Here is a 15,303-nt window from a genome sequence, read left to right as displayed (position 1 = left end):
AATGATTTAACAGAGACGCTGCTATTGAAACCGATTGGATTAGTTAAACCAGATTCCACAGTTAAAAAGAAAAACTGCTGCTCAAATTCATTACTATAAAATTACCAAGCTCATTTTCATGAACATGAACTGTTAATGTTAATGACTGCAGAGACACAATTTGCCTCTGTTCCTAAAATACATACATACAGTCAGTTTTTCTGTGCAAATGTATGCAAATAAAGGTCTTTCCAATGAACTGATCAGTTCTTTTGTAACAGCAATGATTGTGCAATTTTTGATTGTACAGTTTTCTCTATAACATCACTGGTCATTCTATTGGTTCTATTCCTTCCTCTGTGACATCACTGGTTATTCTATTGCTTCTTCTATGACATCACTGTTTATTCTGTTAGTTATATAATAATTTCTTGTAGGTTGGTTTATTCTGCTGGTTCTATCACTTCCTCTGTGACATCACTGCTAGTATCTGAGAAGAACTATTGAGTGTGTGTGTGTGTGTGTGTGTGTGTGTGTGTGAGAGAGAGAGAGAGAGAGAGAGAGAGTGAGTGAGGGACATATACAGAATCTGTAGGCTGGTTCAAGTGCTTGTAATAAATCTGAGAGATAAGATGAGCTCCACACACTCTCCTGCCCTCAATCTACTGCAGCTGACCCCCGTACTACTGCAGAGAGAGAGAGAGAGAGAGAGAGAGAGACAGAAAGATACAGACAGACAAAAGGCAGACTGAAGCAATAGTGACAAAGAATTAAAGAGGCAGACGAGAGAGAGAGAGAAGAGATAGAGGAGATAGAGACAGAAGGAGAGATAGAGAGGCAGATAGAGAGGGAGATAGAGTCTGAAGATGAATAAATAAATAAAAGATGGAGTAGACAGGCCTTGAGAAGAAAGAGAGAGCAGGAGAGAGAAAGTATTGGGGAGAGGGAGTTAGTGGAGTTACTGTAGTGATGAAAGTTAGTGTGTTAGAATCAGGAATGGGGCATGTATTGTGTGAGGAATGGGGGTGTGGCGTATTGGTGTGTGGAATGGGGGTGTGGCGTATTGTGTGAGGAATGGGGGTGTGGTGTATTGTGTGAGGAATGGGGTGTGGCGTATTGTGTGAGGAATGGGGTTTGGCGTATTGTGTGAGGAATGGGGCATGTATTAGTGTGTGGAATGGGGGTGTGGCGTATTGTGTGAGGAATGGGGGTGTGGCGTATTGTGTGAGGAATGGGGCATGTATTAGTGTGTGGAATGGGGGTGTGGTGTATTGTGTGAGGAATGGGGCATGTATTAGTGTGTGGAATGGGGTGTGGTGTATTGTGTGAGGAATGGGGGTGTGGTGTATTGTGTGAGGAATGGGGGTGTGGTGTATTGTGTGAGGAATGGGGCATGTATTAGTGTGTGGAATGGGGGTGTGGTGTATTGTGTGAGGAATGGGGCATGTATTAGTGTGTGGAATGGGGTGTGGTGTATTGTGTGAGGAATGGGGGTGTGGTGTATTGTGTGAGGAATGGGGGTGTGGTGTATTGTGTGAGGAATGGGGTGTGGCGTATTGTGTGAGGAATGGGGTTTGGTGTATTGTGTGAGGAATGGGGCATGTATTAGTGTGTGGAATGGGGTGTGGCGTATTGTGTGAGGAATGGGGCATGTATTAGTGTGTGGAATGGGGTGTGGCGTATTGTGTGAGGAATGGGGTGTGGTGTATTGTGTGAGGAATGGGGCATGTATTAGTGTGTGGAATGGGGTGTGGCGTATTGTGTGAGGAATGGGGTGTGGTGTATTGTGTGAGGAATGGGGGTGTGGCGTATTGTGTGAGGAATGGGGTTTGGTGTATTGTGTGAGGAATGGGGCATGTATTAGTGTGTGGAATGGGGGTGTGGTGTATTGTGAGAGGAATGGGGCATGTATTAGTGTGTGGAATGGGGGTGTGGTGTATTGTGTGAGGAATGGGGCATGTATTAGTGTGTGGAATGGGGGTGTGGTGTATTGTGTGAGGAATGGGGGTGTGGTGTATTATGTGAGGAATGGGGCATGTATTAGTGTGTGGAATGGGGGTGTGGTGTATTGTGTGAGGAATGGGGCATGTATTAGTGTGTGGAATGGGGGTGTGGTGTATTGTGTGAGGAATGGAGGTGTGGTGTATTGTGTGTAGAATGGGGCTGTAGTGTATTGTGTCAGGAATGGGGGTGTAGCCATCACTACCCTATGAATGTGTGTGTGGTTGATTCAGGTGTGTGTGTGTTTATTTCAGGTTTGGACATGCTTGATCAGGAGTCAGTGTGTTTGATTCAGGTGTAGACATCTTTAATTCAGGTGTAGGTGTGTTTGATTCAGGTGTGGGCATGCTTGATTCACATCTTGGCATGATTGATTCAGGTGTGGACATGATTGATTCAGGCGTGGGCATGTTTGATTCACATCTTGGCATGATTGATTCAGGTGTGGACATGATTGATTCAGGGGTGGACATGATTGATTCAGGTGTGGACATGATTGATTCAGGTGTGGACATGATTGATTCAGGGGTGGACATGATTGATTCAGGTGTTGGGATGTTTGATTCAGGTGTGGACATGATTGATTCAGGGGTGGGCATGTTTGATTCACATCTTGGCATGATTGATTCAGGTGTGGACATGATTGATTCAGGGGTGGACATGATTGATTCAGGTGTTGGGATGTTTGATTCAGGTGTAGGTGTGTTTGATTCAGGTGTGGACATAATTGATTCAGGTGTGGGCATGATTGATTCAGATGTGGGCATGATTGATTCAGGTGTAGGTGTGTTTGATTCAGGTGTAGGTGTGTTTGATTCAGGTGTGGACATGATTGATTCAGGTGTGGACATGATTGATTCAGGTGTAGGTGTGTTTGATTCAGGTGTTGGCATGTTTGATTCAGGTGTGGACATGTTTGATTCAGGTGTGGACATGTTTGATTCAGGTGTTGGCATGATTGATTCAGGTGTTGGCATGATTGATTCAGGTGTGGACATGTTTGCAGTTCTAAGGTACTTCACTTCTAGGGTTAAAGCCACATGCTCTGTGAGGAGCAGCACAGCAATAGTGCACAAGCAGAATATCAATGAATTGATGTAGTGGTTAATCATACATCATAATTACATGAAACTGTAATAATTTTAAAAAATAGCATGAGTTTCTATAAGGTAAGGAAACCTTCATGAAACATTCACTGCCCTAATTGTAATAGCCTTTAAAGAGGAAGTTGGGTACATTCCAAATCACATACAACCCCCCTTAATAGCACACTCCAAATCAAACTCATATGCTCTTTATAGCACAGTACACATAGGCACTGCTGAGAATCCTCCCCTTCCATGAAGGGGGTCATTTGAGCGAGTCCTTCTCCCTTGCTGGAAGGCATCGCTAATCAATACCAGAGCAACCAGCCAAATCTAATCAACACTAGGGCAATCTGGAAAATCTAGACAAACTTAATTGACACCATCCAAGGATGAATGTGGCTAGCCCAGGCATATGTAATTGACTTCTGAACAGGAAGGCTGATCAAGAAAGATCAATCCATGTCAGAAAAAAATAATCAATTTCAGACAAAATAATCCATCTGAGAGTAAATAGCAGCTACTTAATGCACAACAGACACATGAGCTGGATGGAATATAGAAAAGAAAGAAAGAAAAAGAAAGAAAGTGGGAGAGAGAGCAGAAATACAGAAATAGAGAGATATAGAGAGAGAGTGGAAGATTGAGAGAAAGACAGAGATAAAGAAAGAGAGAGAGGGAGTGGGGAAGAGAGAGAGGGAGAGAGATAGAAAGGGAGAGAGAGAGTGAGAGTGAGAGAGAGAGAGAGAGAGAGAGAGCCATGTTTCCTGACTGCAGCTGTGTGCAGACGCTGATGATACTCCAGCAGAATTTAAATGCTAAAAGAAAATTCAAGAATCACATGTTGAAAACAATCTCCCCATTTTCCCAACACATACAGTCCATTCATTGAAGCTTGAGAGCATCTTCCCCTTTAATTTAAATCTGAAGGTACTATCTGCAGTGCTGACATTCTCTCTCCATATCTCCCTCTCCCTCTATTTCTCCCTCCTTCTCACCATCTTTTCCTCTCACTTCCTGTCTCCATTTCACCATCTCTCACTCTATCTCTTTCCATTTTTCATTCTCTCTATATCTACCTCTATCTCTCTTGTCCTCTTTCATTCTCTCCTTCTCTCCATATATCCCTCGCTGAACTTTGCGCTTTTGAGAAATTCATCCATTAAATAATCGGTTTAAATGTCACTAACGGATGTTCCTCTGGCTTGAGCCTGCAGCTCATAATGACGTTTTTAACCCTCATGGGCAGAGTCCCGGCAGAAAGTTCAGGATGGGGGAGTCTGTAAGGGAGGGTCTGGATAGGGGAGTCTGTAAGGGAGGGTCTGGATAGGGGAGTGTGTAAGGGAGGGTCTGGATGGGGGAGTGTGTAAGGGAGGGTCTGGATGGGGGAGTGTGTAAGGGAGGGTCTGGATGGGGGAGTGTGTAAGGGAGGGTCTGGATGGGGGAGTGTGTAAGGGAGGGTCTGGATGGGGGAGTGTGTAAGGGAGGGTCTGGATGGGGGAGTGTGTAAGGGAGGGTCTGGATAGGGGAGTCTGTAAGGGAGGGTCTGGATGGGGGAGTGTGTAAGGGAGGGTCTGGATAGGGGAGTGTGTAAGGGAGGGTCTGGATAGGGGAGTCTGTAAGGGAGGGTCTGGATGGGGGAGTGTGTAAGGGAGGGTCTGGATGGGGGAGTGTGTAAGGGAGGGTCTGCATAAGGGAGTCTGTAAGGGAGGGTCTGGATAGGGGAGTGTGTAAGGGAGGGTCTGGATAGGGGAGTGTGTAAGGGAGGGTCTGGATGGGGGAGTGTGTAAGGGAGGGTCTGGATGGGGGAGTGTGTAAGGGAGGGTCTGGATAGGGGAGTGTGTAAGGGAGGGTCTGGATGGGCGGGTCTGTAAGGGAGGGTCTGGATGGGCGGGTCTGTAAGGGAGGGTCTGGATAGGGGAGTGTGTAAGGGAGGGTCTGCATAAGGGAGTCTGTAAGGGAGGGTCTGGATAGGGGAGTGTGTAAGGGAGGGTCTGGATAGGGGAGTCTGTAAGGGAGGGTCTGGATAGGGGAGTGTGTAAGGGAGAGTCTGGATGGGCGGGTCTGTAAGGGAGGGTCTGGATGGGCGGGTCTGGATAGGGGAGTGTGTAAGGGAGGGTCTGCATAAGGGAGTCTGTAAGGGAGGGTCTGGATAGGGGAGTGTGTAAGGGAGGGTCTGGATAGGGGAGTGTGTAAGGGAGGGTCTGGATGGGCGGGTCTGTAAGGGAGGGTCTGCATAGGGGAGTCTGTAAGGGTGGGTCGGGGCCTTTAGCCCCAGTGGGCTGAGATGCCTACCTGCACTTTGCAGCAGTCCAGGTGCGCAGTGGGATATGCATTACATCATCGTTTTGACATCACTCCCCTAGCCTTCTCCACCTCTCAGTGTCGACTGACTGACAACTAATGATACGACTCTGATTCACACACCAAACTGCAGTAACACAGACACAGACACACAACAACTCATAGGGCACATCTCAGTCTCCATGAGCAGCTAAAGGAGGTAGTGAGACACGGCAGACTCAGAGCAGACTCTGTTAAACGGACCCAGCGCTTCAGAGGATTCATAGGGTTCTAAGTGCTCTGAAAATTGTAGTGGGGGTGTGTGAGAGGTGGAGGTGTGTGAGAGGTGGAGGTGTGTGAGAGGTAGGGGTGTGTGAGAGGTGGAGGTGTGTGAGAGGTGGAGGTGTGTGAGAGGTGGAGGTGTGTGAGAGGTGGAGGTGTGTGAGAGGTAGGGGTGTGTGAGAGGTAGGGGTGTGTGAGAGGTGGAGGTGTGTGAAAGGTGGAGGTGTGTGAAAGGTAGAGGTGTGTGAGAGGTAGGGGTGTGTGAGAGGTAGGGGTGTGTGAGAGGTGGAGGTGTGTGAGAGGTGGAGGAGTGTGTGAGAGGTGGAGGAGTGTGTGAGAGGTGGAGGTGTGTGAGAGGTGGAGGAGTGTGTGAGAGGTGGAGGTGTGTGAGAGGTGGAGGTGTGTGAGAGGTGGAGGTGTGTGAGAGGTAGGGGTGTGTGAGAGGTAGGGGTGTGTGAGAGGTAGGGGTGTGTGAGAGGTGGAGGTGTGTGAGAGGTGGAGGTGTGTGAGAGGTAGGGGTGTGTGAGAGGTGGAGGTGTGTGAGAGGTGGAGGTGTGTGAGAGGTGGAGGTGTGTGAGAGGTGGAGGTGTGACCTGTCACCCTCACGTGACCTGTACCATCCCACAACCCTCACGTGACCTGCATCATCCCACCACCCTCACGTGACCTGCATCATCCCACAACCCTCACGTGACCTGCATCATCCCACAACCCTCACGTGACCTGCATCATCCCACAACCCTCACGTGACCTGCATCATCCCACAACCCTCACGTGACCTGCATCATCCCACAACCCTCACGTGACCTGCATCATCCCACAACCCTCACGTGACCTGCATCATCCCACAACCCTCACATGACCTGCATCATCCCACCACCCTCACGTGACCTGTACCATCCCACAACCCTCACGTGACCTGTACCATCCCACCACCCTCACGTAGTGTTGCATTCAAATGCCTAATGCAACCCTATACCTCAGTAGACCTATAGTAGACCCACTACCCTACACACCAGTACCCTACATCTCATTACTCCTAAACATTAGTACACTAAACACCAGTAGTCCTACACACCAGTACCCTACACCTCAGTACTCCTATACACCAGTACCCCTATACACCAGTACCCCTAACCCCCAACCAACAAACCCCCTACACCCATATACCCATACAACCCTGACCCCCTACACCCATAAACCCATACAACCCGACCCCCTACACCCATATACCCATACAACCCCAACCCCCTACACCCATATACCCATACAACCCCGACCCCCTACACCCATGGGTCTACATACATACACCTCTACAACCCCCTACACCCATACACCCCCAACCCCCTACACCCATATACCCATACAACCCCGACCCCCTACACCCATATACCCATACAACCCCAATCCCCTACACCCATACAACCCCAACCCCCTACACCCATATACCCATACAACCCCGACCCCCTACACCCATGGGTCTACATACATACACCTCTACAACCCCCTACACCCATATACCCATACAACCCCAACCCCCTACACCCATACACTCATGGGTCTACATACATACACCTCTACAACACCCTACATTCATTTTTGCTGCTGTTTCCCGAGTCGCGCAGGCGTTTGACCTTGGCAAGTGCAAGCAAACGGTGGACAGCTTCACTCTCCTCTCTTCACCAGTGGCTGACTTCACAGCACCCCCGCCCGCAGACTATCGTTTCCACGACGACTCTTGCAGTCTTTCTGGAGGCGAGCGGTTTGTGTGTTACCTGTGATCTGAAACAGACTGGGACCCAGAGCTGAACCCAGAGCAGAGGAGGGGGGGCATCTTCCTCCTGCTCCTCTTCCTCCCGCTCACCCTGCAGCACGGCGTGTTTGTAACGAGCGGAGGTGTGAGGTGCAGCCGTGCTGAGAGTAACAGGTTTCCCTGTGTCTCACTCTAGGGTAAATATGACAATCTGTTGCTGTGATTTCGCCTGGGAAGCAAACTAACACAGCCGCAAATATGATGAGCAAGATTTGGGCTTGGACCAAACCAACTGACACACTCTCCATCCCTCACTCACACACAGTTAACGTGTCACGGGAGTTTGGTGCACATGAGAGGAGTGGGTCAAGAGCACCCCAATATACATCAAGAGCACCCCAATATACAGACACATACACACACACACACACACACACACACACACAAACCCCGACATGTGAAAAGGGGGGTCGTCCTGGTCACGCAGCAAGGACAAACAACCCACTCCGACTCCAATGAATGAATGAACGCCGACACACACACACACACACACACACACACAGACAAAGACAAAAAAAAGCTGTCGACCCATCCGGGCGCACCGCATTCAACAAGTCAACAAAAGGGGGGTTGATCCGTGTCTCACCCATTGTGGCGAGCTGTGGTCCGGATTTGCTCAGACAGCATGAAGGCGGGACGCGCAGCGGTAACAGTGCCGGGCGCCGCTGGACGGACGACCATGAGAACGGAGCTGGCGTCGAAGAACGGGGCCGTCAGCCTCGCTGCCCGGGTCGGTCTCCAAGACGCAGGGGGACGAGACTCATAAAGTCGCCCACTCCATCCCAGAACCCTCGCTGTGCGTGTGTGTGGTAGTGAGAGAACTGCAACTGCCGTGTGTGCAGACGTGTGTTCAGAGAGGCGGTGTGTGTTCAGAGAGGCGGTGTGTGTTCAGAGAGGCGGTGTGTGTTCAGGACTGAAGGGGGAATCTTCCTCACTGCATCAGTCTCCGTTCTCACTCATCCATATTCATAGAGAACTCCAGCGTGCTGCTGCATTGAACAGAGAGGCACCTAGCGCGTCCAATCACCCTGCACCCCTCCTCAACGTCACACACACACACACACGCACACACACACACACACACACACACACACACACACACTCACATACACATACAGGCATTCTTCTTCTTCACCCCCCAATTTGACGCAGCACAGCAGAAGACATAGCGCCCCACGCAGCATTCGGGCGAAGGATGGAATGGTGGGATGAGGAGAAGGTTGTGGAGGTACAGAGAGAGTGAGGGAGTGAGAGAGTGAGGGAGTGACCTTGTGTGAGGCAGAGAGGAGGTGCAGAAAGGACCTCGGACGGCCATGTTGGAAAACACGTACAGAAAAGAGTGGAAACGAACGAAAAAAGGAAAGACAAATGATGCCAAAAGATAGAGAATCTGACAGGGGGAGAAATGAGAGATAGAGACACAGAAAAAGAAAAGTAGAGAGAGGGACAAAGAGGTAGAGAGACAAAGGTATAGAGGGAGAGGTAGAGAGCGATGTGAGAATAGGAGGGAGGGGGTGCTGCAGAGAGCGTGGAGGGGCTGGCCATCTAAATCACCGCCTAGTCCTACACAGCTACACTAACCAGTGTGTGTGTGTGTGTGTGTGTGTGTGTGTGTGTGTGTCTGGGGGGAGGGGCGTCCTCGCTAACCCCCACGGTCACTCTTCATTTGCATACTGCCAATTTTCATCTCATAGCGTCAAAGAGACTATATGCTGTGGGCGTGTGTGCTGTGGGCGTGTGCGCTGTGAAGTGTATGTTTTGACATGTGTATTGCGCAGTGTGAGAAGCAGAGAGGATGTGCTGGAATACTGTGAGGAGAATGGGCTGCTCTGACAAACCAATCACGTCCTGAGCTTGGACTGGACATTCTAGAATACATGAGGCCTCTCTGTAGCCCCTCCCCCTCCACCACCTGCCCCATTCAGAGTCCACTCACGTCACCACACACTGCAAGGGCACCTGTGTCCTTCCTCCTAACACGCTCACACACACACTCATATGCACACACACACATACACACACACTCATATGCACACTCTCATATCCACACACACTCATATGCACACTCTCATATCCACACACACACACACACACACACACACACACACACACACACACACACACACACTCATATACACACTCTCATATCCACACACACACACACACTCATATGCACACTCTCATATCCACACACACACACACACACTCATATACACACTCTCATATCCACACACACACTCATATGCACACTCTCATATCCACACACACACACACATACACATCCACAAACACACTCATATGCACACTCTCATATCCACACACACACACACACACACACACTCATATACACTCTCACATCCAAAAACACCATCATATGCACACTCTCATATCCACACACACACACTCATATACACACTCTCATATCCACACACACACTCATATGCACACTCTCATATCCACACACACACACACACACATATATACACTCTCACATCCAAAAACACCATCATATGCACACTCTCATATCCACACACACACACACTCATATATCCACACACACACACACACACACACACACACACACACACACACACACACACACACACACACACATTCACAAACACACACACATCCACATAATGCAAGGGCACCTGTGTCCTTCCTTCTAACAGACACACATTCACATCTTCACATGTTTTGGTATTTCACACACACACACTCACATCCTCACATTCACACACACACACACACACACACACACACACACACACACACACATTCTCATCCTCGCATGGTACTGCATTCACACACATCCACAAAAATTCACACAATCCCAAACATATGCACACATACTCACACACACATACACACATACACACTTCCAAACATAAGCACACACACACTCACACAAACACACTTCCAAACATAAGCAGACACACACTCACACAAACACACTTCCAAACATAAGCAGACACACATGCACATATTAATGGCACCTGCACCTGCACACATAGTCACAAACAAGACTGCCACATATCCAAGAGAGAAGCATTAATGTGCCATTTACACACACACACACACACATATACACACACACACACACATACACACGTACACACACATACACACATACACTCCAGTACATGATTGTACTAGGGGTCAGAGAATTGTCTTTGCATAAATAAGATTCCATCATTATGTGTCAAAGATCATATACAGTATATGTACATCTCTCTCTTTACATATATCAAACTTTTAATAGCTTGTTTTGCTCTCTATGCACAATGTGTACGAGAAAAGTTAGATGGCAATACAGCAAACATATTAATTATAAATTATGTAGACGAGACGTCTTTGTCTTACACCAACCCATGATGCAGAAAAGACATCCATAACTCTCGCCTTTCTTTAAATGCTGTCAGTCTTCAACGTTTCCCAGTGTTAATCACCAGTACATGCGGTGATATCAGGCATGGCCGGGCCGGGGCTCCGTGTCTAGCACTGTTCTCCAGGGGAACATTACAATGACAAAAGCGCGTTTACTGCGGCGCGCGACAGCTGCACTTTCCCCACGCGCTGCGCCGTTGTGATCACTGCCGCGCGCGCTCCAACTTTTCCACCACTTTCTGCAGCACGTGATCTAAGATCAGGTAAAGGCGGCACTTAGCAAGACACAGGCCGGATATAGTTTAAGATATATAAGATAAAAGACACTAACAGTGTTCAGAGAACACGAGAGCGTCATGTCTATGGATCGTAAAATAAATAAATAGATAAATAAAATTAAAGTAAACAAAAACTTAAATAATAGGCTTACGTGCAAATGCTTATCTGTCGTTTCACCTAACAAATGTTGTAAATAATTGCTTGTAAAAAAACCTAAAATAATCTTTACATTAGCCTACAGTCGTTTTTAACCTGCAGAAAACAAAAGCGGTTAAGCACGACTTGCTAGAGGACGATAGGCTAATATCTGTTCTGCCTTATATAGTTCATAATAATGTCTCAGTGTTAAAAATAAGTCTCAGAACTTAAATATCGGGCTGGTATCTTTAGGTCTCACTGGGGGTGAAACGTGTTGTTGTTCGGCTTTTATGAACCGCCTCTGTTTATACTTGACGCGTCGCGACACAGACGCGAGGGTCCGCGCACCGAAAATGACGTAATCACGGTGCTTCGCGAGCTCGTGCACCTCATACACCTTTGCAAGGTGGAATTCAAGCACTTGTACGTCACTTTCACGGTCCATTTCAAAATTTCCCAGCACCTTAAACTAAATTAAGTTATATATTTATAAATATACTCGACAATATTTGAAATAATTCGCTTTTTATCCCATTATTAAATTGTTGTTTATTTTGAAAACGCCCAATCTTAACGCCTTCACGTTCTCTCATGTTTCGTCCTGGAATTACAAGAGGCTCGTATTTGTTACGTAATACAAGAGAATTTTTCAGTCAGACAGCTATTTGTTGTGAAACGAAGTAGTTACAATTTCAAGCATTTTTAAGTACTTTAGCCTAAATGTTCCTTCCCCTGTATTTGAGGGGTGTTTCTTTATACTACCATATATTGTTACGGAGAACAAAGAATTTGAGATCATTTATATATATTTATATATATATTGTGACGACGCTGGGAATATGGACTTATGAGCTCCGCCACCGACTAGCGGAGGATGCTGGGAAATGTACAGGGTGGGAGATTTACGTTTGTTAATGTTCCTTAACATGGCAGTTTATGCATCTTTGTGTTAGTTCATTTATGGAAATGTGGGAATGCTTTGGGGACCTTTTGTTGGGGAGAGTAAAAATCACCATCAATGTGAAATGTGTGCAGTGATATGGCATGACTGCCGCCAAAGCACCTGTGTAGAAAAATAAAGTAATAGAACAGTTATTACTGTTATTCAATAAAACGCATTTCTTGCAAAAATGAGCTTCTTGAGTGAGTCTCCTTCTTCACCGGCGCCACAAGTGGTGTCACAAAGTGGGCCTCTGGGCGATCTGCGTCAACTGTTGAACGAGATTGATGAGGTGGACGAACTGGTGCAACGGGAAGAAAGAGCACTAACGAAGCTGCGGAGAGATGCAGATGGACGGAACGTGGCGAAGACGAAAACGACAGAGCAGCTACAAGCTGATCAGCGGAATGAGCGGCGAGCGTACTGGCCGGAGACGCGGAGCGGCGCCGCCTGCATCAATGACGCCCAACCAATGACGGCGATGGAGGCCACCGAGGAGCGGGGACACAATGCGGGTCAGAACAGCGTACGTGCGGAGCGTGCTATGCCGGCTTGCAGCGAAATAGCGGCATGTGCCTCGGGCCGGAACAAACTCATTACACTGCTCCAACTGCCCATGTATGATGGACTTTCCGACTGGGCTGAGTACAATGCTCAGCTGAAGATCACAACAAACAGAATGGGATGGTTGGACTACGAAACGGCGGCACATTTGTGCCTATCACTGCAAGGCCACGCTAAGCATACGCTCATTAAACTGAGAGAGGAGGAACACGACAATCTAACCGTGCTGCGCAACGCTCTGAGGGTACGCTTTGGCAGGCAGCCGTTAAGCGCCGTGGCGAGGCAGAGACTGACACTAAGACGGCGCGCACATGGCGAACGCCTTGCGCTATTGGCAGCTGACATCACGCTGCTGGTACGGCAGGCGTATCCGGCGTTCCCAGAGGAAGTCAGACAAAGGTTGGCCTTAGACAGGTTCGTGGAGGCACTGGAACCTTTTGAGCTACAAACGCACGTCCTGCTGAAGGACCCGGCGTCGCTGGATTTTGCGATCGAAGAGGCGGAGAGGGCGGAGCTGGTGCTTTCCAGAGGACCCACAATGCGTCCGACAGCTGCGGGACGTCGAACGATGACATGCTGGAGATGTGAGCTACCGGATCACAAGGCCTCCGAATGCACACTCGAGTCCTCGCTACCTTCACGCCGACTGGGCATAAATGGACTATACACCCCCCTGATGGTCAATGACAAGCCGGTGAGTGCCTTAATCGACACCGGGTCAGCCGTTTCCGTGTTACGCTACAACACTAGGGCAATTAGGTCTAATGTTAGGATTTTGGGTGGTGAAAAAATTTGCCTTACCACAGTAACGGGTGAGAGGCTTGTGCTCGGCAAACACACTTTAGTGAGGGTAGACTTCGGGCGGGGGCACTTCGTACATAAGTTTTGGCTCGGCGATACCTGCGACAAATGCATATTAGGGCTGGACTTTTTGAGACGTGCAGAGGCAGTTATAAACTGCGAGACCGGGGGAGTTTCATTTCATGGTGCATCATCGGTGGTACGTCTAGAGGGCAATTTGGCACATGGGGACGCCAACCGAGGTGGGCACGGGTGCCCGGACATCGCTGAGGCTGTCTGCGAGCTATGGACTCGTTTGCGTGGGCAATCTCACTGCAGAGCAGAAGGGCAAAGTTTGGTCACTTTTAGAAGGTTACATGGACATTTTCGTCCTGTCGGAAAACGACTGCACTAGAACCAGTCTAGCTACGCATGACATCGTGACAGGCGACGCAAGGCTGACCCGTTTGAGACCCCACCGCCTACCATTTATGATCTGAGGAGCAGATCAATATCATGGCTGAGGCAGGCATAACTGAACCCTCGAACAGCCCGTGGGTCTCACCGGTCGTAATGTCACAAAAGAAAGACGGGAATTGGAGGTTTTGTGTAGACTACAGGTGACTTAACGCTGTCACGAAACTTGATGCATACCCATTGCCGAGGATCGATGAATCTCTCGAGCTGCTTGCTGGGTCTGCATGGTTTAGCTCCCTCGATTTGCGCAGCGGTTATTGGCAGGTTCCCCTCACCGAGTCAGCCAAGGAACGCTCTGCATTCACCATAGGTAAAGAACTGTGGCAGTTCAATGTGCTACATTTTGGCCTCTGTAATGCTCCTGTGACGTTTGAAAGACTCATGGAGAAGGTCCTGAGAGGGGTCCCGAACTCTAAATGCCTTGTTTACCTTGACGATGTACTGGTGCACACATGCTCGTTCGAGGCGGCGTTAATGAACCTGGACGCGGTCCTGAATAGGATACGTCACGCCAAATTGAAGCTCAATGAAGTGCAATCTGCTACAACAGCTTTTAAATTTCTTGGGCCATGTCATTAGCAGTGAGGGGATTAGCACAGACCCAGCAAAGACGGAGGCGGTGAAGAGCTGGCCTCGCCAGACGAACACTAAGCAGGTCAGGAGCTTTGTAGGCCTGGTGTCCTATAGGAAGTTCGTACAGGGGTTTGCAGAGGTCGCAGCACGGCTTCATCGCCTTACTGGCAGCAGGGCGAGATTCGTGTGGTCACCCGAGTGTGAGAATGCGTTCAGAGAGTTAAAGGGTAGACTGTGCAGCGCGCCCGTACTGGCCTATCCCAAATTTGACACAGAATTTATTCTGTGGGCACTTTGGGGTATCTAAGACGCTGCGTCGCCTAAGGCAAAGGTTTTGGTGGCCAGGTTGTAGACGTGACGTCAAACTATATGTCCATTGCATCCCCAAAAAGGGACCAGCGATGAGACCCAGGGCGCCGCTGATCCCTATGCGTTCAGGTTCGCCAATGGAAAGGGTCGCCATAGACGTCATGGGTCCCTTCCCCGTTACTGAGGCAGGTAACAAATACGTCCTCGTTGCGATGGACTACTTTACAAAGTGGCCTGAGGCGTACACCGTGCCGGAACAGAGTGCGAGCACGACGGCGACCGCATTGGTCTACGAATTTTTCTGTCAATTTAGGGTCCTGGAAACTTTGCACAGTGACCAAGGGCGAAATTTTGAGTCTGAGGTTATGGGTGAAGTCTGCAAATTGCTAGGGATCAGCAAAAGTAGGACTACA

The 15,303-nt window shown here is 48.7% G+C and overlaps 1 protein-coding gene across 3 annotated transcripts in view; it reads right to left on the bottom strand.

Annotated features, from left to right (window-relative positions):
• nova1 (NOVA alternative splicing regulator 1) overlaps window positions 1-11,491 on the bottom strand; it is a 34,012-nt gene extending 22,521 nt beyond the window's left edge. For 2 of the 3 annotated variants that reach the window (XM_076991020.1, XM_076991021.1), the window contains exon 1: window positions 8,030-8,965. In XM_076991020.1, coding sequence (XP_076847135.1) covers window positions 8,030-8,033 — 4 coding nt within the window. In that variant the 5' untranslated portion in view covers window positions 8,034-8,965. Of the gene's footprint in view, window positions 1-8,029; window positions 8,966-10,806; window positions 11,084-11,260 lie in introns of those variants that run through there. The other variant, XM_076991022.1, reaches the window with a different exon arrangement.
• Window positions 11,492-15,303: the final 3,812 nt, after the last annotated feature.

The sequence above is a fragment of the Brachyhypopomus gauderio genome, unplaced genomic scaffold (genome assembly GCF_052324685.1).
Source record: "Brachyhypopomus gauderio isolate BG-103 unplaced genomic scaffold, BGAUD_0.2 sc80, whole genome shotgun sequence".
Lineage (NCBI taxonomy): Eukaryota > Metazoa > Chordata > Actinopteri > Gymnotiformes > Hypopomidae > Brachyhypopomus > Brachyhypopomus gauderio.
Note: the sequence above shows the minus strand (reverse complement) of the source record. Positions and strands in the feature narration are given on the sequence as shown.